General features: G+C 37.3%; 2 protein-coding genes, 1 long non-coding RNA gene and 1 pseudogene across 24 annotated transcripts in view; 1 reads left to right on the forward strand and 3 right to left on the reverse strand.

Moving 5' to 3' along the window:
• Positions 1–1,890: 1,890 nt before the first annotated feature.
• LOC132096956 (E3 ubiquitin/ISG15 ligase TRIM25-like) lies at positions 1,891–4,343 on the reverse strand (annotated as a pseudogene).
• A 901-nt stretch (positions 4,344–5,244) lies between these two features.
• LOC132096105 (E3 ubiquitin/ISG15 ligase TRIM25-like) lies at positions 5,245–15,476 on the reverse strand. Its single transcript, XM_059501268.1, has 7 exons — positions 14,540–15,476; positions 14,349–14,444; positions 14,221–14,273; positions 9,685–9,874; positions 6,365–6,512; positions 6,175–6,237; positions 5,245–5,903 (listed from the first exon to the last, which is right to left on the reverse strand). The coding sequence occupies exons 1-7, from the start codon at positions 15,119–15,121 to the stop codon at positions 5,365–5,367; spliced, it is 1,671 nt and encodes a 556-aa protein (XP_059357251.1). The 5' UTR covers positions 15,122–15,476; the 3' UTR covers positions 5,245–5,364.
• A 5,135-nt stretch (positions 15,477–20,611) lies between these two features.
• On the forward strand, positions 20,612–21,458 carry LOC132096110 (uncharacterized). The gene is made up of 2 exons (XR_009422554.1): positions 20,612–20,849; positions 21,065–21,458. It is a non-coding gene; the product is annotated as an uncharacterized LOC132096110 (long non-coding RNA).
• Positions 21,459–21,877: 419 nt separating this feature from the next.
• The window catches only part of LOC132096108 (muscleblind-like protein 1), a 62,619-nt gene continuing 58,468 nt past the window's right edge, over positions 21,878–26,028 (reverse strand). For all 22 annotated transcript variants that reach the window (XM_059501273.1, XM_059501274.1, XM_059501290.1 and 19 more), the window contains one exon: positions 21,878–25,013. The gene's annotated coding sequence lies outside the window, so the exon portion shown is untranslated. The remainder of the gene's footprint in view (positions 25,014–26,028) is intronic.

Genomic DNA, 26,028 nt, shown 5'->3' on the forward strand with positions numbered 1-26,028 from the left:
CCAGTAGGTATTTAGTGAGACCGAGGATAGTTGTCACATAGCCTACTGTGACGAATATTCACTGGAGTAAAAGAAAAAGAAGAGAAAGTGTAACCAGTCCCAATCTCTTCAACTAAACTAAATGCCATTTAGTCATAGCTCATATTAAATCATAGCTCATGCCTGTGTATGAGGCTATTAATGTGCCTTAAAGTGTCCATACGGGTTTTTATATTTTCTTATGTATTTATATTAAAATGTTATTGTTAAAACAACGACATAGAATGTTTAAAATTTATACAAGATTGTGTGTATTTATCATTTACTCTGACGGAAAACTATTTTGACAATAAAACACTATGTGAGATATAACGTTTTTTGGTGTTTAAGCTCTCTGTTGCTCTCAAACATTCATACCTGTGTGAAAGTGCAAGAGTGTCTGTCGATTGCAACAACAGCTAGAAGGACGATATTTGGCCTTGCTCAAAATAATAGCAAATTCTGTTTGAGAGTTTAAAATGATTCATATTTCTCAGTACAGGTATGGGGCCTATATACAAATAAAACATTAACTAAAAAAATAATAATAATAATCACACCTGTAAGACAGCATGTGTACATAGCATGGAAACTGCGTTTAAATATGAGTTCATTTGACCATACATAATAATGTGAAAATATTCAGGGAATTCAGAGAAATCACAGTACATGTATAGGGCAAGCCAGAAAACCTCATAGAATGTGCTTGACCTTTGAGTCCTCAGATAGCATTGCATATATCCACATGGGCTCAGGAGTACTTCTGAAAGCAGTCAGAGCTGAAACGGAATGATTGTTGTTGTCTTGATTTAAACACTTTAAGCTAATGATTCAAATCCAGCAAGATGTGATGCAGCATCCAAAGACTTCAGTGCATGTTTACAGAAACGTGGAAATATAGCAGACAGAATACAAAAACAAATAAATCTTCCATGGACTGGACCGCTGCACTGCATGCCAGTGATAGGCCTATGTTCAGTGATATGTACTCTGTGGATGAGAGTTGTTGTGTCAGAGATTATGTAGAAGGACATAATTCCCGTTTTGTGCATAACAGTAATAAGCAGGTAGCCTATACTGATTCAGCAGATCCACGGATAACTGTACTGCCCCTCAATTCCTTAAATATTCACTTCCATCTGCATGTGCACAAAATTATTTAAAACAAGTCCTTAAGTTTTTGATTATTTAATTTTATGTTTCTGGGTTTTTAATAGTTTACCGTAATAGCTTTTGAAAATGCACAGCCTAAATGGGACAGTAGATGGCGCTCATACACACTGGCACTCACACACATACACAGTCTATCAGTATTTTAGTGAAAGAATATAAAATGCTACAACAAAACTACTAAAATGTTAACTGTGATACATTTAACCTATTGAATAATAAAAAAAGGCTATGTAATAAAATAAAACTAACTTTTTTGATCTCCATTAAAACGAAACAAGTGTTTACATCTTGCATTACAAATAGAACTGCCATCACCTTATGACCTATTACGCATTATGGAAGAAAGAAACACATAATGCAGGTCACCATCAGCCTATACATTAATGTTAAAGGAAGGTGCAACAAAATGAAAACAGGCTACAATCTGTTTCCCCCAGCATATACACATGAGTGCAGGGGAAGAAGAAACCCTGAATAAGAGTCTTAAAGGGACAAACACCCAGACCATTACAACCTTTGTTAACCAGGTTAAGTGAGGATCGGACCAGACCAAACATCCCACATGATGTTTAAACTTGTAATATGACACAATTATTCATTAAATCTATGGAGATGACAGTTTCACTGTTGATCCCAAATATATCCTAATCCCGAGATAGAGCGGTTGAGTGAATGTGGTCTGGACTCTGTGGATGAGGGTCATTGTGTCAGAGATGCTGTAGAAGGACAGAATTCCTACACTGTGATCCACATACACTCCAATTTTACAGGAGCTAGAGATCACAGGGAGTTCAGTCTTTATGCTATTGTGACAGAATGAGCAACAGGATTTAGAGCAGAACAATCTCCAGGACTGATCATTCAACCCAAATCCACACTCAAAACCACTTCTCTTCCTTCTGATGCTTTTATATGACACTGATATATTTACCCCGGACATCCCACTCCACTCAATCCCCCAGTAACAGCGTCCACACACACTCTCTCTACACAACACCTGAAAAAAATCATGAAATCAGTCTGGATGAATTGGATACCGCTGATCAACCCCAATAAATGTAGCCACTCTATTGCTTTCAGACAGACGGAGGTATTTATGTGCAGTGTTTGGATCAAGGGTGAGCTGGCGGGAATCTGGGGAGAAAAAAACTGATTTACACCAGGAAAGTGGTGCATTTTTAATATTGACTACCTCTATGTAGTCAATGTAGTCTATGATATTGCAAAACCTCTGCGGGCAAAAACACAAAGACAGTCACTGTGGTTAAACCTAATTAAACAAAATAATAATAATAAAATAGTCTGGGTATTTTGTAATCCAGTCACATAGAGGTAATCAATTAAAAAAAACAATGAACCTCAACCAACTTTATCATTTTTGACCATTTGAGATGGAATGACCCTGATGCCTGAAGGTAATTAATCTCCAGTACTCTACCTTTACGAATGATTCTCTCTATTGCTTCCTTACAGAGATCCTCAAACATAGAGATAGATTTTCGCACATCATCACAAGAAAAGAAAGAACTGATATTGATGTTTTCTGTAGATACAGGAAGAACAGCGAGAGACTGGAAACTCTACAAAAACATGGAAAAAATGAATACAATTTTGAAGTGGTCAAGCACATTTAGAATTTTTCACTATTTTCAGACTCAAAAACAAATTTAGCACAAACCAATTCAAGATTATGTAAAATCCTTTTGACCAACAAACATCATCTTGTAATATTAATAACATCCTAAAGCTCCATTTTTCAAATCTGTTACCTGTAGGAAATGGATGTGATCGTCTGTGTGTAAAAACTGCTGCAGCTCAGTGTCTCTCCTCCTCAGATCATCAATCTCCTGCTTCAGTTGCTCTAAGAGTCCTTCAGCTCGCCTCACTTCAGTCTTTTCGTCGTCTCTCAATGGAGCGGATCAGATCATTAAAGATCCTCTTACTGTCTTCCACTGCTGCCTGTGCAGAGCTCTATTAGAACATATATAGAGAATCATTCAGTTTTATCTGTTAGCCACAGTGGGCTTCAGTGGGACTGCTCTTCTATCATCCAGCATTAATGTTTCTCCTTTGTTAATAACTCACCTTATGAGTATCCACAGCTTCTTGCAACTTCTGAAGCTCCTTCTCTTTCTTCTGGATTCTCTGCTGAAACTTTCTTTGTATGTCCCATAATTGATTCTGTAACAGTAACAGGCAACATGTGGCTCCAGCATCATAAGACCCTTGCTTTACTAATACTAGCTTTCCATACCTGTTGTGCATCCATCGTGCACAAAAAAACATATACACCTTTGAAAGTGAAAGTGAAAGTGACGTGACATTCAGCCAAGTATGGTGACCCATACTCAGAATTTGTGCTCTGCATTTAACCCATCCGAAATGCACACACACAGAGCAGTGAACACACACACACACACACACACTGTGAGCACACACCCGGAGCAGTGGGCAGCCATTTATGCTGCAGCGCCCGGGGAGCAGTTGGGGGTTCGATGCCTTGCTCAAGGGCACCTAAGTCATGGTATTGAAGGTGGAGAGAGAACTGTACATGCACTCCCCCCACCCACAATTCCTGCCGGCCCGGGACTCGAACTCACAACCTTTCGATTGGGAGTCCGACTCTCTAACCATTAGGCCACGACTTCTTTTGGTCAGTAGAACAGTAAACCTCCAGCAGTCTGTTGAGAGCAGATCATCTCCTTGAGTCGCCCATTGGCATTCACCAAAGTGTGTTTCTTATTTTTAAAGAAGCTTTCATGTTGTTTAAGGTGATTTTGACAGTACGAGTTTAGACACATCAGACAGGATCTGACGGCTTTGCATTTTCTCCCTTTGCAGATGTCACAGTCCACATCTCCAGGTCCAGCCTGACTGGAAGTAGGAAAAACTGTTTGGACTTTTGTTGTATTCAGTTTCTCCACCATTTCAGCCAGCATCACATTCTTGTTTAAATCAGGTCTTGTAGTGAATGTGTGTCTGCGCTGAGGGCAGCTGTAAACTCTGTTCTGATCATCTTGATTCCAGTATTCTGCGATACAGTTCATGCAGTAGCTGTGTCCACAGGGGATGGTCACCGGATGTTTCAGTTAATCCAGACAGATTGAACAGCTGAATTGATCCTGGACCACTGAAATACTGGCTTCTGCCATATTTCTGCATGTACACAAAAACAGAGTAATACAGCTGAACAGCACCTGTGGGGTGAGGTGTAGACCTGTATGAGGTGTGTTTTGTAGATGTGACTCACCTGAAAAATTAGGAATCGATAGCTTCTTTACTCTGGGTTTTTATCAGACCGAAATGTTCGAAATGTAACTTTATCAGTTACGAAATGTTCTGCGTAAAAATCAAAATGAAACTAGCCTCGTTAGAGTAAATGCAAAATCAACCAGTAGGAGGCGATAACACAGACTGTAAACGCCTGCGTTGTCAGTGCTCATTTTGTCATAATATTCACAATAGCATGTTAAAACAACTAAATAAGTTAGTTTTAAGTCATCTAAGACAAAACACATCTCATTTATATTATCTGCATTGCCTTCCCAGAAGTGATCATATTTCATTTAGATTTACGTTTTAATATTTAAATTTCATGTTTTATGTTGGCCTAAAAGAACCTTTATTGAAAACTCAAATTATTGTCACTCTATTATTCAACGATATGAAAGCATGACCTTTTTTTTGTAGAATTTTCAAACTTCAGTCATATCAAAATTGTCCGAACTGTACATCACTGCAATACAAATGTGATGTCTAAACTCAGAATACTACTGTTACTACTACTATTACATACATTATATAATATTTTCAGATAATTTAATTTAAAACGATCATAAATGAAATACACAGACAAATCAGTAAAATGCTTTGGTGTTATTTTGCTTTATATAACTGCGATATGACTTACAGTATTTCTTAGTTGTCATTGTTAGCAAAGCATTTTCATCTCTAATCATCATTACAGAACAGAACAGATCTTCATTACACACACACACACACACACACACACACACACACAACCTTGTATCGCTCTGGACACAGACAGTTTCCTGTACAGTTTGTGTTGTAGTGAGGTATCTAATGAATCCACTTTCTAGTTTGGTAAGCTGTATTTGGGATTGTCACTGGAAAGTTGTAAGGAGCTGCTTTTGTATTGTATGACACTGTTTTTCACAGAATCTCTACAGAGGACAGTTTCAGTGTTGATCCAAAATTGATCCCAAACTCTGGATAGAGCGGTTGAGTGAATGTTGTCTGGATTCTGTGGATCAGGGTCATTCTGTCAGAGACTCTGTAGAAGGACAGAATCCCTGCACTGTGATCCACATACACTCCTATTCTAGATGAACTGTAGAACATAGGGAGTTTAATTGTTTTCTGATTGTGTCTGAATGTGCACCTGGAATCAGAGCAGGACAATCTCCAGGACTGATTATTAAATCCAAATACACACTCAAATCCTCCCCCCTTCCTGCTGATGCTCTTGTACGACACTGAGATTCCCACACCAGCCATCCCACTCCACTCCACCTCCCAGTAACAGCGGCCACAAATACTCTCTCTACACAACACCTGAGAAAAACCATGAAATCGGTCTGGATGAACAGGATACTGCTGATCAGCCCCAATAAATGTAGCCACTCTATTGCCTTCAGACAGACAGAGATATTTATGCGCAGTGTTCGGATTCAGAGTGAGTTGGCGGGAATCTGAAAACAAATTTGCACCATTTAAAATATTACAGTACATTAAAATAACTTTCTCTATTATCTTTTTATGTTCATTCGAATGAGAAAGAGAATTTTGATTTGTCATAGTTAAAGTTTTACCGTATACATGTTTTCTACAATTAAGTGTTAGATGAACAGATTGCTCTATTATTTTTCTATCCGTTTTCTTAAAATAAAAGCCTCTGCTAAATGTAAATACTGACATGGTAATCACTCATTTATTTCTCTTCAGGACTGTATCAACACTTACACTGCAAAAACTCATCTCTGGTCCTGAGTTCAGAGGTGGTAATAATCTCCATGTGTGGTATAACTAAAACCAAGAGACATAAATGGTGTTATTCACACTGATAGATAGAGAATTTTATACATTTCTCCTAGCGCTTATGATATGATACATTATTTCAAACAAATTACTGAATTACAAACTTTAACTTTACCATATATATTTTCTGTTGCTTCCTTACAGAGGTCCTCAAATTTCTCTCTTAGCACAGAGACAGATTCATAAACATCATCATAAGAGAGAAGTGAAGAGACATCAATGTTGTCTCTAGCCACAGGAGGAACAGAGAGAGACTGGAAATGCTACAGAGGGACAAAATCAGAACATATTTCATTCACAATAAGATACACTCTTACAAAAAAAGGTTCTTTGGGGTTCTTTACTTAACTCTTTCTTTGGGCTAAACCATGCTTTATGTATTCTTATACATTAGGCTACTTAAAAACATTACACTACATTATATTTGTGTTTTTATTTCAATTTTCCTTTGACACACTTTTATTCCAAAGAAGATGAACTTAAAATGTACGTCTGCACTGTCCAGTTTAATAGAATATTATACCATATTATTCTAAACACACTGTATTTCGTTGTTGTGGAGGTTCCTCTATCATAGAGCACTTTTAAAGTTTTACAACCACCTTATCAGTGTGCTGAAAAGTGGAAGTATGAGGAAACATGACCAACGTGCTACAACTCAAAAGGTACATTATCTATTTTTTTTCTCACAGTACCAACTTTGGGAATCTGGTCAATCAGCTAATCTGAAGTTACTGATATCTTTTTTCTTCTTCTACTTTCCACATTTTATCATGCAGGTTCTTATGACTGACTGATAAATATTTTGTACTGTCACTGCAGGTCTGGACTTTGGAGTGCAGCATTATTTGTTTAGTCATATACATTCAGATGAAAACACCACACTCCTCTCTAGTTCAAGTAAGTTTTATGATTTGATTTAATTCTGAGAGATTCCTTTCTTTCTCCTGTTGTACTGTCCTCTCCAAAGGTCTAATAAATGTTTCTCTGACTTGTATCCCCATCTTAAGCCCGATTCAGACGGTAATTGTTTCTTATGTGGATGTCTGTAAAAAAAAATGTATATATCACCTCATTGATAAAACTCACGGATTCGGATGGCGATCTATTCACAGAGGAGGAGTTCTGTGATCCTACGAACCTGAGAACACACTGCTCACGTGACCAGTCACATAATTGTCTGCTGTAAATAAAATTAATTTTATTTACAAAATGTATTATTATTATTCCAAGCATATTTTATACTATATAATCCCATTAATTATGATAATTTAAATCTCCTGTTTAAAAAGATGCACTATAGTTATAATTATACGCGATATAGTTATGTAGCTTTTGTATTCGTTTATAATACACATTTTAAAACTGTATTGCATACCTGCTACTTCCATAATAAGACCCATTTCTAATGTTTACATGCTTTTTTTCTTTCTGCTCCTGGTCGCTGTAAAATAATTTCCAGCATATCAGAAATAAATATGTATGTAAATTACACCGAAGTACAAAGTTAACGTACCTTACGGTGTTCGGGAGTCCTCAAAAAGGGATTAAGCACTGAATTTTGAATCAACTTCTTATAAACTCAGAGATGTGGATTCGGATTTCGGACGGCAATTAAATTACCAAACGACCTCTGTGTTTATCAAAAAACAGTAGGTAAATGTGGTCAGGGATTTTTACGGGAGTGGTGAGTGAAAAACACTGACATCCTGGATTCGGATGGCAATTAAATTACCGACTACCTCCTGTAAATGGTGAAAATCACTTACGTCCCACGGAGAATCAATTACCATCCGAATACTCATCACAAGGACAGTTAGCATCAAAATGGATGGGTCACTGACCAATAACACAGAGATCCCAGAAGTATCGGTTTGCTGTTTACTTTTTATTCAGTACTACGGAGCATCCAAAAGCCATCATTCAATCAGCACTATTTAGCCCTTACCAATGCTGAAATTGTCATGGGTCCTTTGTTTTTATTGTTTAAATGCTTATCTGAATGTAAAATTAACATTTAATGCTTATACATTTAAAAACAATACTACTAGTTAGTCTTTTAGCTCCCTTTTCAGGAAAATGTGGTTCACCATCTCTTATGGGTTACAGAATTGGCAAAAGTTGCAGTAAACAAAGTTAGACTACTTGGTTTATAGGAGAATGTGGAGTAACTACTTGACATTTATTTAAGGTAAATGATAATGACCTGGTGGTGAGATGCAAATAATATACTATTTGATGACAAACTTTTCACATTCTCATTTTACGAACGCATTTATTTATTTTTAATTCTTTTCACAAGTTAACTTTCAATTTATTTATTTGTGCAAGTTAACATCTTCTTTTGATTGATCCCTTAAGGCCTGGACACATCAAGCTGACTTCAAAGAACTAGGGCGACGAAAGCCGACGGTGTTGTTGACTCACATCGGTAGCGCCAGACCAAAAAGCTGCACTGGAACACACCACATAGACTATAGCCAACGGCAAACTAACATGTGCGTTCTGCGCAGGCCTCAGAGGAATGAGCGGTTCATATCAGCAGCTATTAATAGTATATATTCGCCATTCAAAAGGAAAACCAAAACAAAGATATACGAAATGTAAACAAAGCAGCACTTGCTTACCATTTTAAATATCAGTAACATTCACAACTTTAATAATTTTAAGTGGCTCATGTTGTTATAAAAACATTCGCGTATAAGAATGATTGGGAAAAATCATGTAACATTTTAACAGCCTTCTGTCTGTACCGCCTTCATTCACATGCTTGTTTCCATCACTTTTGCCCCAACGTCCCCGACACCGATTCAGCATGTTGACGGCAGTTTGCCCGATTCACATGTTGAATCGGCATCTGGGACGTTGGGGCCGTCAGCGAGAGTGAGAGCTCTGATTGGATATTCAGTTTAGCGAATGAGTCAGTGCCTAGAATTAAGGCAAAAGTGATGAAAAAAGCATGTGAATGAAGGCAGTACAGACAGAAGGCTGTTTAAATGTTATGTGATCTTTCCCAACCATTGTAATACGTGAACGTTTACATAAAAACATGAGCTGCTTAAAATGATTAAGTTGTTATTAAAATTAGAAAGTTATTAACGTTACTGATATTCAAAATGGTAAGCAAGCGTCTCTTTGTTTACATATCATATATCTGTGTTTACCTAGTATATCTGTTTTAGTTTCTCCTTTTGAATGATGCGTGTTCCAGCGCAGCTTTTGGTCCAACGATGCCGACAACACCGTCGTCTTTTGTCGCCGCTAGTTCTTTAAAGTTGGCTTGGTGTGTCCCGGCCTTTAAAAGGGTTCTATATGGAACCTTTTAGGGGTTCCATATATGAAGTGCCTGATAAAATCTTTTAAGGTTCTATATAGAACCTTTCTTCTAAGAGTGTAATCAATAAAAAAAGGCTAATAAATAAGAAAATCTGTTACCTGTAGGAAATGGATGTGATTGTCTGTGTGTAAAAGCTGCTGCAGCTCAGCATATTTCCTCCTCAGATCATCAATCTCCTGCTTCAGTTGCTCTAAGAGTCCTTCAGCTCGCCTCACTTCAGTCTTTTCTCGATCTCTGATTATCTGTATCACTTCAGAGCGTCTACTCTCAATGGAGCAGATCAGGGGCCTCATGTACAAAGACTTGCGTTGAATTCATACTAAAACATTGCTTACGGTCAAAGCTGTAAATGTGCGTACGCACAAAAAAAATCAGATGTATTAATCTCTGCGTACGCAGCATTCCACATACATTTTCTTTGTACATCCCAATTAACGCGAAATTGAGCGCACATGCACGAGCACAACCCCACACCCTGTCTCCTCCCTCAATTAAATTAATTTAAATATGGTAATTAGTCTAATTTGGCAAAAGAAACCTGCTAGAACATGGCTAAAGCAAGCAAGAAACGAAATTTCACTGAAAATGAATTAGAGGTCCTACTAACAGAGGTAGAAACAAGAAAAAATATTTTATTTGGAACTTTGTCATCTGGAATTAATAATAAAAGAAAGAAAAAAGAGTGGGAGAGTTTGTCTGATGTCGTCAACGTGGTGGGATCTGAGAGTCGCACCGTAAATGAACTGAAAAAGAAATGGTCTGACATAAAGGTGGAAGACAAAGTGTGGGCAGAACAGGCGGTGGTACAGGGGCAGATGAACTCGCACCCTTTGATCAGAGAGTTGCGTCTATTGTAGGAGACACGTTAATCTCTGGAATCGTATCCGCTGATGTGGGAGACTCGGATATACTACAGGACTGCCAGCAAGGTGACTAATTTAAAATTTATTTCCTTAACTTTGATACATAGCCTACCAGCCACCATTTAATTTTAAAATGCAATGTAGTAATGTACCCGTTAATAAGGAACAGACTCAAATACAGTTAACATGTGCCTGTGTTTATTTGGACTTAGGAACCGCAGGAACAACAGCAGAAACGTCCACTGGCACGCACTCAGAGTCCGCACCACCAGAGCAGCCAGAGCCCATTCAGTCCAGCGTCTCCGGTGTCTCTAATGCTCCCCCCAGTGCTGAACCCCGTCCATCTGGTCGCGTCTTGACTCATGCTGTTCTGGAGTCACAGCAACAAATTGTTAGGGCCATTGAAGAAATGAACAGTCACTTAAAAAATGTCACTGACGCACTTACAGAAATAAGCCATTCATTAAAAGAATTGGTCAAAAAATAAACTTTGTCTGAGTACCATTTATATTGTCGCAATTATACGTTGACGGGCCTGAATGGCTTGTTGATTGTGCTGCACATATACTGGTCCTGGGTCAGGGTCATCTAGCGGTGCCCCCACCTCACCAAGGTGTATGCCATGCCTGTGCACAACATTGTGCAGCACTCCACGGCCAGTATGATGCGGCAAACCTTGTCAGGGCGGTATAACAGCATCCCCCCGTACCTGTCAAGGCAGCGCCACCGACTTTTCAGCTGCCCAATCGCCCGCTCCACAACTGACCGAGTGCGAGAATGGGCATCATTGTATCTGTGCTCTTGGTCAGTTTGTGGGTTGGTGAGGGGGGTTAACAGCCATGTCTTTAGTGGATAACCACTGTCTCCTGATGGGCAGTTGAATAATTACACACACAAACATTAAACTTTTAGATAGAACCATACATTTAAATGCATAACTTACCAAGTAGCCACCCATCGTGCACCCTGCCAGCTTGGAGTCTCATCCCAACCATGCTGTTTGTGAGGATAAATGAATCATGGGTTGACCCGGGCCACCTTGCCACAATATTTGTTAGGCGCATTTGTGCATCACATATAATCTGCACATTTATTGAATGAAAATGTTTACGATTCACATATGCAAATTCTTCAGATGGCGCCTTTATAGCAATATGTGTGCAGTCGATCGCTCCGATTACATTATGAAAACCGGCTATCGCTGCAAATTGCGCTTTAATGTTTGGCTGGTCACCTGCATCGTATGGGAACGTTATGTACCGGGTAGACAAGCGGATGATCCCGTCCCATACAGCTGGCATTGCAAGGCTCAAACACGACTGGCTTACACCTGAGCGGTCTGATAGTTCTCTTTGGAAAGAACCAGTTGCCAGGAAACCAAGTGTAGTAAGCACCTGTAAAGGAACGGGTAATGCGTGGCTCCTCACTGTCTCTCTTTCCAAATTCGGACCCAACTCAGCGCAGAGCTCCAAGAGTATAGCCCTTGGAAATCTGAAACAGCTGATAAGCCAGTCATCATCGTGGGCCAGAAAATCATTGTGGTCCCTAAAAACTAGAGCCCGACCGATATATCGGCCGGCCGATATTATCGGCCGATATAAGCTAATTGCATTTAAATCGGCATCGGCATTTATAACGGCCGATGAAACATGAGAAACAGAGTCTCATGCTTCACTCATGTTATGAGTGTTGCATAGTGTGCCCACCAGAGGGAGCTCTGCAGCTCCAGAGTTAACAACAGCGCCAGAAGTCCACTACAGAAGAAAGCGATCAACTGTTTTGACGGTGAGTCTGTCGTTCGTCATGTGAAATGATTGTAGATTTAGTTCATACCCTGTATATAAAAACTGTGTGGTAGTTCTAGCTAACGGTCCTATCATTATTACTTCTAAATATTCTGTAACATCACTTACAGCCGCTAATGCATTGCTATATTAGATTAGCCACAAAGCTAATACCATGTTTATCAGTGGAAGAGCGCGAACGTTAATAGGAGGTCAAACTATAATGTTAGCGTTTAACTTATTCTTATTCTATTGCGGTGTGTTTCCCACATAATGACCGTGTAATTGGGACTTTCACACAGTACGCGGTATGCACGGCGCTTGCCGCTGGGCTCAGCGTTGCCCTTCAGATACAACGCGATTTGCGCTGCGCTATGGCATAGGCGGAGTTTTAAAAACGTTTAGCGGGAGCTCTTTCATAGTCTGTTCCTCCTCCTTTCGGTCAGCAGCAAACATGTATCTGTCCCGTTGTAAGAAGCGAGCGATAGCGCTAGTCCTGCTGATGAGAATTAAGAGAGAAGCAAGGAAGATGAGGCTACCCTCAGGTCCAGAGAACAATTTGGTGAATTCAGGCTGGTTACGTTACTCTAACGCTAATAGCTTCCCTTTTAGCAGGCCCCTTAAATGCTTGCTATTAACTTGTTTGAAGGTGGTTCTTCTCAAAATTGACAGCGGTGTGTTCATGACACTAACGTTAACCATTCAACTTCGAATTGATTCCGTAATCTTCCGGTAATAGTAGGCAAGACGATGTTTTGATTCAGACTGCACAAAGAGGAGAGGAGAAGATATACGGGTCTGTTGTGAATGTGTCTGTGAGAGCAAATATAGTGTAGTTACAGTAACTACAGTAGGTGCGTCAGAAATGATTAAACCAGAGGGGACATGTAAATAAATGTGAGCTTTTTTTACATATTGTTTCAAAGCAGCTTTACAGACATAACAGGAAAATGTTGAAATAATATTGTTAAATATAAGTAGGTAATACCTATTGCTTGACAAATAAAAATATATATATATATTTCTCATTTTTGCCTATGTAGGAGATCCCAGTTTATTATTATTATAATTCTAATGATGACATGAGTAATGATACATGGTGATATTATTAATACACGTGCTTATTCTTTCTCTGTCTCTCTTTCTGCCTACAGATGGCTGAAAAAGGTGAATGCTGTTTAGTATTATAATTTATTTACAGTAAACACACAGACTGTTAAAACCAGCTTCAACTGGAAGAAAGTAAAAGTGTTAAATGTTTAAAACCAGACTGTTTTTTGATCATTAAAAAATATATACTTTTGATGTGCAATTGTTTAGTCATTGAGACTGTAATCTAAGGCTTTTTTTTTTAACATAGTCCATTCTGGAAAATGGTTTATACAGCCCACATACATAGAACAGGCAGATATTTTGCTATTGAATGTTGTGTAAATGCAGTTAATAGGAAATGGGTCTAATATCCAGATCAAAATATCGGCTTATAAATCGGCTCTTTTCGAGTTAATATCGCCATCGGCCCCCAAAAATCCATTTCGGTCGGGCTCTACTAAAAACTCGTTCTCTCCGGATTTGTCCATTGAAAATGTCCTCTAATAAAGCCAACACTGCCATTGCTAGACGGGTTGTAGGCTATCAATTTGCACATGCTTTATATATGTTACTTAATTGCATAATTAATAGAATATTTTAATAAGACTCGTGTGACAATAATATGTCAAATAATTTATCAATTACAAATTATAAGCAATCTGACAGCTGGTGGTGCGATAGAACAATTCGTAGTGTAATGTTTGCCACTTCACTTTATTGCCTCTATGAGTCGCCAACGGACAAAAATCACGACAAATGTACGTACGCCAGGCATGAAGTTTACGTGGAGGAACGCACATTCTTACGTTAATTTCACTGTTAGTACATCTGACCGTGAACGTGAAAGCTGGCGTACGCCGTGTTTTTGTGCATACGCAGTGTTGATACATGAGGCCCCTGATCATTAAAAATCCTCTCGCTGTCCTTCACTGCTGCCTTTGCAGAGTCCTGTTACGAGACAAGGACAAGTCTGAAAAGAGTCCTGAAAGAGCCTTAAAAATTCTTAATCCCCACAAAACTCACTTTATAAGTCTTCACAGCCCCTTTCAGCTCCTGAATCTCGTTCTCTCTTTCCTGGATCCTCTTCTGGAACTTTTTTTCTATGTCCCAAAGCTGTTTCTGTAACAGTAACAAATAACATGAAGCTCTTAGTGTACTGGATCATAAATGTATGTGCAACTAGCATTTACAATAACAATATGTGCATTCCCTACCTGTTGCTCAGTCCTCTCAGCTTTAGTTGAAATAGTGTGATGATTTTTGTGTTCATTCATTGTACACAACAAACAAATACATTGTTGGTCTTTGCGACAGTAAACCTCCAGCAGTCTGTTATGTTGAGAGCAGATCATCTCCTTGAGTTGTCCAGTGGCATTAATGAAACTGTGTTTGTTATCTTTAAAGAAACTGTCATGTTGCTGTAGGTGACACTGACAGTACGAGTTTAGACACATCAGACAGGACCTGACGGCTTTATATTTTCTCCCTGTGCAGATGTCACACTCCACATCTCCAGGTCCAGCATAACTCTGAGTCGTTTGGGCTTTTGTCTTCTTTAGCTTCTCTACCATTTCAGCCAGCAACACATTCTTGTTTAAATCAGGTCTTGTAGTGAATGTGTGTCTGCACTGAGGGCAGCTGTAAACTCTGTTCTGATCATCTTGATTCCAGCATTCTGTGATGCACTTCATGCAGTAGCTGTGTCCACAGGGGATGGTCACCGGATCCTTCAGTAGATCCAGACAGATTGAACAGCTGAACTGATCCTCGCCCAATGAAATACTGGCTTCTGCCATTTCACCGCTTGTAGACAAAAACAGAGCCACGTGGAACAGCAGCTAACTGTAACTTTCTGGTTATGTGTTCTAGAGAGTGGTGCATGCGTTTAAAAGCGTGAAGGCATTTGTTAATGCCTCAAAAGCGCTTTATCGATCAACCCAGTAAGTTAATGTTTATAAGAATTTGTTTGCAGACGGGCTGACAAAATCACTAGCCTACCTGAGCATACGCAGCAAGCGCGTTTAGGAAACAAAAACAGACTGCGTGACTGCAGTGCTCGCGAAACGTTATGATGACGTGCAGAGCAACACAAAATAATTCTTAGACGCTAGAGTTTACCAGCGCTGCATTCCGCGTCAAAATATCTTCTTCTTCTTCTTCGGTTTTATGGCGGGTAGCACCGAAGTTAGGTGCATTATCGCCACCTACTGTATTGGAGTGTGAACCAGAGTTTACCCTTTCAAAATGTGAGAAAAATATAAATAAAAATTTTAATAAATAAAATAAACCCACTTTTTTCTAAATTCTCTTAATCAGCTCAGTTCTCTTAAAATACAAAATTAAACTCTCTAATCCATAAGTTAATACCGTTTTAAGATTTAGGTTATCCCCTCCCATCTTTCGAAGTTCATTTTTCATTGTTTCTCGTTCATTATTATATTTTTGACAAACACAAATAACATGCTCTACTGATTCATCTATTTCACAGTGCTCACATAATCCTGTAGGATGTTTATTTATTATTTTTAAGGTTTTATTCAGCATAGTATGCCCAACCCTTAATCTTGTTAAAATATTTTCCTCTTTGGTGCTTCGTTTAGTTATTCTCACTACTCCTAGTTCTTGTTGTATTTCATAAAGTTGATGTCCTGTATTTCCTGTATCCCATTTATGTTTCCACCCCTTAGTAGTATATGCTTTAATTACTGCTTTGTCTTCATATTTACTAAGTGAGATATTCATGATCTCCTCACTTACCAATGCCTGTTTTGCTAATGCATCTACCTTTTCATTACCCTTTATCCCCCTATGAGCTGGTATCTACATAAATATTATCATGATTTTCATATTCTTAAATCTAATTCTAAAAACAGATTCTCATATATCTCATTAACTATATCCTGTCTACTATGGGATGTGAATGATTGTAATGACTTTAATGCCGAACACGAATCTGTACATAGTATAACCTTTTTTTGATTTGACTCTCCTCTGTAGTGCTGTTGCTATTGCTATCATCTCCACTGTGTATACTGATACATGATCTGTTATTCTTCTATTTACAGAAATGTTTAAGCATGGAATACTGAAAGCAAAACCTGTTCTCACGGTGTTAGGATCTTTAGATCCATCAGTATATACTGGAGCAAATGCTTGGTATACATTTTGTAGTCTATCTTCAACAACAGCTACAATGTTTTCAGATTCTTTCATTAACTCCAGCAAATTGAAATCTATGAAGACTGCAGGAAACATCCAAGGTGGCGTTATTGATAACAGTACTGCAAGAATAAAACTATTCTGACTTCAAATCATTTGCGTCAAAATATCACTCCTTTTGTCCCTTTTTGACTTTCCTCCGTCACCCATGAACTCGGATGTACGTCATTACGTGTAATACGAATGCCTACTATACGGAAGCCCGTTTCCGCCACTGAATAAAAAATAAAAATGGCAATTGCAACTTTTTTATATAACAATTCTGACTTTTTTTTCTCGTAATTACATTATGCAAACTCGTAAAACTATGTTTTCTTCATCTCAAAATTGCAAGTTAAAAAGTCATAATTGTGAGATATAAACTCGCAATTCTGAGAAATATAGTCTGAAATAATAGATATGAACTAACAATTCAGATTTTTTCCCCCTCATAATTTAGAGTTTATATCTCGCAATTCTGACTTTTTTTCCTCAGAATTGTTTGATATAAACACGCAATTGCAAGTTATAAAGTCATATAACCTTTTTATTATTATTATTAGGCTATTCAGTGGCGGAAACGGGCTTCCATAAAGAGGATATATATTAAGAAACTTATTTTCATTGGTCTATGTCAGTGCTCCTTTTCCTGACCTTCCTTTTGTTTGCGAAATGATCCAAATAAACAGTCCTACGTGAAATACCCTGACATCTACAACTATTTGTCTTAAACGCTCTTATTTTTATTTTTTTTTATTTTTTTGGGTGGAGGGGAGAGAACGTAGTTCTGGGTTTTTTCGTTTGTTTACTGTACACCTCGTTACACAGCAGCTTTTAGGCATTGCTGTATTTTTGTTATAAGTCAGAAAAAACAAAGAGGCAGCTTCCCGTAATAGAAAATCAATGGAGAGCGTTTGATTGTCCTCCCCCCGGTGTGGACGTGGCCAACATGCGCTCTGTCTCCATTTATTGTATTGTTTTCTACATTTGGAATCAAATACACACATTCCTACCATACTCTCCCTTCTCTATTAATAGCCTGTAGGTTTCTGGACTATTGCGCCAAGACTGAACTGAAAACAATGGACTTTTCTGGGAATTAACATTTGAATGCATTTTTGCAAAATTAGCATCCTCATCTTGATGCAATCACACTGAGAAGATCCCACCTCAGTATTATTTCGTCTGCATTTCTTTCCCTTCACTCTCTCTTCCCTGTTCTTCCCCTCTCTACATGCTGAGATCACCCAAAATCTATGCTTTTTGTGAATAATTACTATACAGCATGTGTCTGACATCATTTGGAATGTCTCAGTGCAACTGGTAGTCCTACAATGGTCTCATCCCCAAATTACAATTGTTACTTTAGGCTCCATTTGGAGGATGTTTTGTCTTGAAAGAAATGTTGCAAAAGGCTGAAGGCAAAGTCAAGTTACCTGTGATATTTAATGTTAAATGACTTAGTCTACATAAAAATGCAAAATGACACACAGTCAAACACACAGTACATGGATCACAGTGCCGGAATTCTGTCCTTGTACAGCATCTCTGACACAATGACCCTCATCCACAGAGTCCAGACCACATTCACTCAACCGCTCTATCCCAAGATCAGTGTTGGAGGTATTGCGAGTTACGTAATCAGATTACTTTTTTCAGTTAACTAGTATTGTAATGCTTTACTTTTTAATTTACAATAAAATATCTGAGTTAATTTTGCAAAACAGTGTTTTCCCATTTATTGACTGCCAAGTCTCTTGTCCTCATCTTGGGAGAAATTGAAAGTACAGAGGTGTTGTGTGTACTGTGTGAACATGATAGTTCTAGATTAAATGTGAATGTCCATTAATTCATCCCACTCACAAAAAAAAAAAAACAGATTTATTTTTCATCAAAAATGAATTAAAACAGTGAAATGCAAACTCAGAATAAGACGCAAACCTGCAATAATTAAATATATTAAAAACACAAATGTATCTAATCCCATTTTATTAACCAATGGCTTTGCTGGTGACATTTGCTGATCCATTTCAACCATATACTCACAAGCAAAAATGACTTTAGAGCTTTATTTATTTATTTATTTTTATTTTATTTTTTTATTGCTGAAGAGTGAAAACCTTCTTCACTTGTGTTCTACTGTACAGACGTGAATTTACTTTTTCTTCAGCCTGAGGTTTATTAATTTCACTTTTTGGTCTGAAAGGGCTTTTACATTTGCTATAAATAGAACTTATATTAAAAACAATCAAGCCCTGCTCACATTTAAAAAGTAAAGTGAAAGTTATGCAAAAGTAACGCAACACATTATTTTCCATAAAAAGTAACTAAGTTACATAATTAGTTACCTTTTTAGGGAGTAACACAATATTGTAATGAATTACTTTTAAAAGTAACTTCTTCCCAACACTGCCTGGGATATAGTTAGAGTATTGTAAAATATAAATATATGTGACTATCCATTGTTTAGTTTTTTCTTCATTAAATTAAATTAATTCAGCATGATTCAATTTAAGGAAAAATACCCTTAATCTGAAAAATGTAAATTTCCATTTTGAACAGTATTTATTTGAACTGTTCTAGCAATATAGCAGTTGTCCTGAGTTAGCACATATAGCCTATATTTGAAAAACGTAAAAAAATAAAATAAAATAAAAAAAACCAATAAAACATCCCATTCATCAACTAAAGCCACACCAGAACCATAATTTTCATGTGGAGAGTTTGCTAAAAAAAAATATTATTGATGCATTAATGATTGATTAGTGTTCCCAGACCTTCGCAGAAAAATCGAACATTTCTAAATGGTTTACACATCTAATACTATTTATACGCAGAGATGATGTTTAATGTTCAATGTACAGAGACGTTTGAGTCAACCTTATTTGCATAACACACTACTCCCATTCTGAGGTCCCTATTTAAACAAGAAATCTACATTCTGGAGCTAGAAATGTGTTCATATTTACTTTCTGAGTTCAGCCAAGCCAATATTGAGACATTTAACCCAGTTTACATTTTAATTTCCATTTAGTTTCACATTAGAATATTGTCAGAGTCTGCTTTCAATCAACAGCAGACAATAAGATCTGAAATGGCTCAGCTTCTTTCAACATGCTTCTTAGTTTTGATATCAGTGCAGCTGGTGAGTATTTGATGTCATATTTATTTGAATGTAATCGCTTTCTAAAATATAAGTGCTTGCATGTATGAGCAGTGCTGATACACAATCTTATAAATTTTTTTATAGGTCAAACCCTCTGCTGTGTTTGAGTTAAAAGTGAACTCTTTCACAACTACCAGCAGCAGTGTGTGTGAACAGTCCAAAGACTGTCAGGGTTTTTTCAATGTTTGTCTGAACTACACGCAGGACGGCATTTCATATAGACAGGCATGTTCACGTGACACTGGACTGACAGGACCATTCAGCTCAGACCAGAGCTCCATCACTACTGCACAAATACATTTGCCCTTTACCTTAAAACGGCTGGTAAGTAGCTCAAGAGTGAACCTTAAAGATTAGATCCCTGCATGTTAGGCTTTAAGGGTAATATAAAAAAATTATGATATGGAACACAACAAATATCATTAAGTAACAGAAATAACTCAAATCGATTCTGAAATAATCACATCTTTCGCAGTTACGCCTAACGTGACATTATTGTTTATCCAGTCAGGAGACTTTGATCTGCGTTCTGCTGGTAAATCATTTTGCCCGGTTTTAAGGCAGCCCATATATGGGAAGCAGGAAGAGTCAGATTGTCATGTGAGAATGTTATGTTAAAAAATGCTGCTTTTGGCAACCAACATCTAAATAGTGTACAGTAATAAAGCCTTGGAGAATTGACAACACTGTCTTCTGCTAATTTGTTATTGGATAATGGTTGCTCAAGAACAATTTCTGTCATTACAGGGAACAGTCACAGTGATAATTGAGTCTTCCAATGATCAGCCAACAGGTATATCTTCTGATTTTGTGCTTTATTTTAATACCAATAATAAAAAGATATATATATATATATATATATATATATATATATATATATATATATATATAATAATTATACATCATGATTTATTTTCAGAGAATCTAGAGATTGGCCACTTCGCCACCAAAATAGATCTTACTACTAGTCAAAAAATGGTCCGTGGGAGAGCAAAGTGAGCTACGATTTTTCTACCGTGTGGTATGCAATGAATTCTTCTATGGCGATGACTGCTCTGTTTTCTGCCGTTCACGGGATGACTCTTTCGGTCACTATACCTGTGACGATGCTGGCAACAGAAATTGTTTGCCTGGATGGCAAGGAGAATATTGCGCAGAGCGTAAGTGATTTTTAAAAGTTGTATTATTATTTATTTATTGTTAATGTTGATATGCTATAAAAACTGCATATATTTATTTATACACATTATTTCCTTTTAGAAAATCTAATTAGCCTATGTAAAAAGCAATAATAGTAGCCTATTACATATAAAACATATTTTAATTGTATTTTTGAAAATAATGCACATTTATTCTAATTTCTTGTTTTTAACAGCTATCTGCTTATCTGGATGTAGTGAGGAACATGGTTCCTGTGAAGTCCCTGGTCAGTGCAAATGCCGGTTTGGATGGCAGGGCCCCCTCTGTGAGGAGTGCTTACCTTACCCAGGGTGCCAGCATGGCACCTGCAAACGTCCCTGGCAGTGCAGGTGTGAGAAGGGATGGGGTGGCCTGCTGTGCGACAAGGATCTTAATGTTTGAATTTATATATTCAGTGTTTTCCTGGTTAGGTGTGTTTCGTTTAGGCTATAATGGGCTGTTATGGTTGAGAAACCACTTGAAATAAACTAAACTAAATAATAATGTCCTATTTCTTTGGATTAGGTTGCCATGTTAGCAACAGTGTTTATGACATTTAAAACTAATTAAATAAACACAACTGAAAATTGGGTGCACCTTCTTTTCTCTAATAAAGGCCAGTATGATATTAAGGCCATACATTTCAAAAGCAAATGTGCCATAAAACAGAATAACCATCACACCTGTCACAGCCAAAACATATGATATTATCATGACACTTTGCTAGTAGATGTCAGAACTACATCATCTGACAGCAAAAAGCACCTTTCTCCATTGAGTCATTCAAAAAAATGAGGACTAAAACAAAGAAACGGAACTTCAAAATGATAAATGTGATTTTAAGCAACTAAAAGGCATGTAGAGTTCAATATCCAGCGCCCTCTACAACATTTTGTGACTAGAAATCAATTAAGCAAACCACATTATACATTAAATATTATCTTCCTTTAGAACTGTTTTCCCTCCTTGCATTTAGGAAGAAGAGAAAGTGAAACACCACAGACACCTCTTGAGCAAATCCATTCTGTTTTATTGATTTTTTTTTACTCATAACAGTAAGAGTCAATTCTAACAATAATAAATGTGCATAAAACAAGTCTTTTAGAATGCAGCACAATATCATACAGCAACTATAAGCCAAGGGCAGGTGTAGGATTCCATGGAGCAAGTGCTTTCAGCAGGCAGGACCACCTGTGGTTTGTCGTCTGCAACGGCCGACCAGCTATTAGGCATTGCGTTTAGTGAAGGAAAGTGATGCTTTGGTTTAATAGCTCTTGTGCAGCAACCTCAAAAGAGTAAAACGCTGACCTCAGTGGAGGATTTGACAGTTACATTCATTTTGTTTGTGTTTTTTTGTGTGTGTGTGGTTGGTGTCCTTTCCTTGCTGAAGGCACGTTAACAAGTAACAAAGCAACTGTTGTCATGTGTTAAGTGGACGTCTTTTGCTAGCATCTAGAGTCGGTTTGAAGGCCTTTTTAATTATTATACTGTTCTTACGGTTATACTCGAATGGATTATCAGTGAGCGTGCCTCAATTCAGGCTCAGATATCGATCGAGGTACTTGATTTGCACAATGCTGTGGCAATGATAGTTATGGTAACTTATCTATTATGAGAATTTTACTCTGTTAATTTTTCTTCTTCATGCAGTTATTTATGTCCATCATACGAAAAATACTGTGTTTTTGAAGGTGTAGTATCTATTTGTTGTGTACTGCCAATTTTTGACTCTCGGTCGTGTCGGTATTGTACTGTATGCAGGCAACGCAGAGCTTTATTTTATTTTATTTTTTATGAACGTGATGGCCGGAAATGATAATATAAGAGCTGTGCCATATTTCTGCAAGCATCATTTGTTAGCTGGAATATTACTCTAATTCTTAAATTATCCTAAGAAAATTTCTCATAGTTATAGAATCTTTTATTATTCAAAATAAGATCTCAATATTATACATGTTCCTTTTCTTTTCTTTATATTGACTATGTACAGAAGTGCAAAAAGTCAACCTTCGTCCCTTAAGTTATGGCTCTCTCTCTCGTTTGCAGCTCGAGGCCCAACCCTGTGACCTCCCTCCTTTATTTTAAATTTTTAAATATTCAGAAATATCTGGAGCCAAGTTGCTGCAAATTATGGCCTGACATTGAGGGATCTGTTTTTTTTTTTAAATATTACAAGACGATTTTTTTAAATTCTGAAATGCATACAGTAGAAAATAACTTCTTTTACTCGAGCATATACAATTGATACTTTAACCTGCTAAGTGTAGATGTGGTCTTAATTCGACACAAAATAAAGGGTTAAAATATCAACCTTACCGTAGTTACAAATAATCTCTCTTTCTGTCGCTTTACTCTTTTTTTTTAAGACAAGATAAAACATTTTGTTCAATAAATTCAAAACCAAATTCCTTGAAATTTCAAACATTCTACCATGGAAACTAACATAAAGAATAAAGAATACAACACTACTAGCTAAACATTATGAATTTAACATGATGTAAAATAAAGTGATAAACAATAATTAATTTCCTACATTCTAAAACAGTTCTAAAAAAAATCTTTATATGCAAACAACACAATATATTTCTAACAAAGGCTATGAAAGAGTGAACGTTAAGTGTAACATGATTAATATACATGTAAAATAAATGTGAAGAATAAAATTGAATCCGCTGTAATTTCCCATTTGTGATTGAGAGAATGTTTGTGTGGGTTCAAACACTGAAATATAAGGCGCTAAGTGAGGAAACGGCAATGGCGTGCATCCTTTCAAGTCTGTGCACCTAAACCAAGCTGAAATCCAGACTAAAGTGAACTCAGATTCTTTTCATCTTGAGTTTAGTTGTGTCGCTAAAACCCTCGCCATTAACTTGGGTACCTTGAGTGATTATCTTTTTCCTGGTTTACAAGCAGCCTTGTTTGTAAAACGAAGCTACACAACTTCCATGATCAGTATAACTGCCAGTCAAAACACATTTAAATAAAAAAATCAAAAGAGGAACAAAGACTTTGGCACAACTTAATGTTAAAAACATCTCATTATATTCTCCGTTCCTCTTTTACGTCATCCAGCGGTCACGTACTATTCAAAAACAACTCAAAATCAACACAGATGAGAACTGAAGACAAACCCTGACCCAACACTAATCTCATCTTTCCGTGTACCTAGTCTCGAACTCACAATCTACAACTAAATACTCAAGCATGAATTTGAAAGTCCTCACACCGTTACGGTAAAGACTGGAACGCACTTGCACTTGCTTGTTTCCACATGCGACTGCCGAATCTACGCTACCTTGACGTTCTCTAACGTGACATTCATTCTCTCGATCAAGGCAATATAAAGAAACAGGGCATTAGGAACAAGGCAACCCTGTTCTCATAGGAGTCAAAAAGGCTTCATAGTTCTACAAGGCCTAATGAAGAATGATCAACAAATAAAAATGGCACTTTTCATAAAAAACCCAAACACAAAAACAAGCGCTGTAAAAACATTAATCTCTGGTAAACATGATAACACTGTTGATATAACACTCTCGATCCGTGTCTGGTATTCAGCCGGTGGTTTTGGTACATAAAGCTTGCAAGAATGTGCTTTTGAAAAGTCTCAGGTGATCAGTTTCTACCCAAAACATTCATCTGTCAATCTCGACTCTGCGCTTACAATCTAGTCTGACTAGAAGCCAGAACTAAAGATAGAGAAAACTACATACGATTAATTATTTTGCAGGATGTTTTGTGCCATATTGACGTTCGATTAGCTTTTCGATTTAAGGTGCACCTTCTGTAACTTTGTAAACTTTCAGACAAATTAAGAGGAAAGAAAATCAAGGTGTGAATCACAAAAAAATATCTCTTGGTCTACTAACATGCCAAAATGGTGTTGATTCAGACAGGAAAATAACTTTTTCTACTAATCCGGCTTGAGAGTAAAAATGCCGTCCTTTCGGACATAATGATGTAGTTCACTCAAATTCTACACATCATGTGGAAGGACATTCGGTTTCACCCCGGTGAAACCCTACTATCACGTATGACCAAATTCTAATCCTCACATTATATTCTATCCGGTGGTGATCTTGACGTAAAAAAAAAATATTTTGTTTGTTTGCCTGTTGTCCGGGGCAACAGCGCATTCCTTTGATCTATGGAAAAGTAGAAAAAAATGCATATTTAGAACACTTGAGAATAATTATTAAAGTCAGAATTTGACAATTCAGTCATTAATTAAATTATTTCGAATGTTGAAGAATATTTTCCATACAATGACAAGTTAAAAAAAGTGACTTAATTATTGTATTCTACTGCCAAATTTACACAGCTGAATGCTGCTCAGAGATGACATGAATGCATTTACATGTTTTATTGCATACTGTTATACTATGGGCTGAGGTGTGTCAGAGCAGGAATAAAAGATCATTTGGAGAATGCTGGTAACCAAACAGCTGACGGTAGCCACTGATTTACACAGTTTCCTTTCTATACTATGGAAGTCAATGGCTACCATCAATTGTCTGATTAACAACATTCTCCAAAATATCTTCTTTTGTGTTCAACAGAAGGAAAAAACTCGTACAGGTTTGCAACAACTTAAAGGTGAGTAAATGATGGAAGAATGTACATTTTTAGGTGTACAGTCCCTTCAAAGGTGCACTAAGTAATTTTTGAAAAACGTTTTGGATCACAGTATCAGGCCAATTCCTAAAACCCAATTGTAGCCAATCAGCAGGAGGGGGCATGTCTTGTAATGATAGAGAGAAGGGAGCACTCAATATGAGCTAACAGGAAGGATATTAGCAGATTCCATATAAATAGAGAGAGATGGCAGATAAAAAAGGAAGATATAAGAGGAACAAAACATTAAAAAGAAGCATTATGATCAGGCAAGAGGTAGGACCCGTGTTAATATCGGAGCAGCTTTCCAGCGTTGGAGAAAAACTCAAAGAGCAAGAAGGGCTCGAATCGGATGCAGAAGTTGCATTGTTTCTTCTTAAAAGGTGAGTAACGTTGTTTTTGCTTCATTTCACATAATGTATCCTTGTTGGCTTTTTTTTTGAATATGCTTCACTTGTTTCTGTGATCGTTGTTGCCATGGTAGTGTATGTACAAGTGGGGTGGAAATTACAAAATAAGGGATTGGTCCTGTTGGGTTATGGGTGT

The sequence above is a fragment of the Carassius carassius genome, chromosome 20 (genome assembly GCF_963082965.1).
Source record: "Carassius carassius chromosome 20, fCarCar2.1, whole genome shotgun sequence".
Lineage (NCBI taxonomy): Eukaryota > Metazoa > Chordata > Actinopteri > Cypriniformes > Cyprinidae > Carassius > Carassius carassius.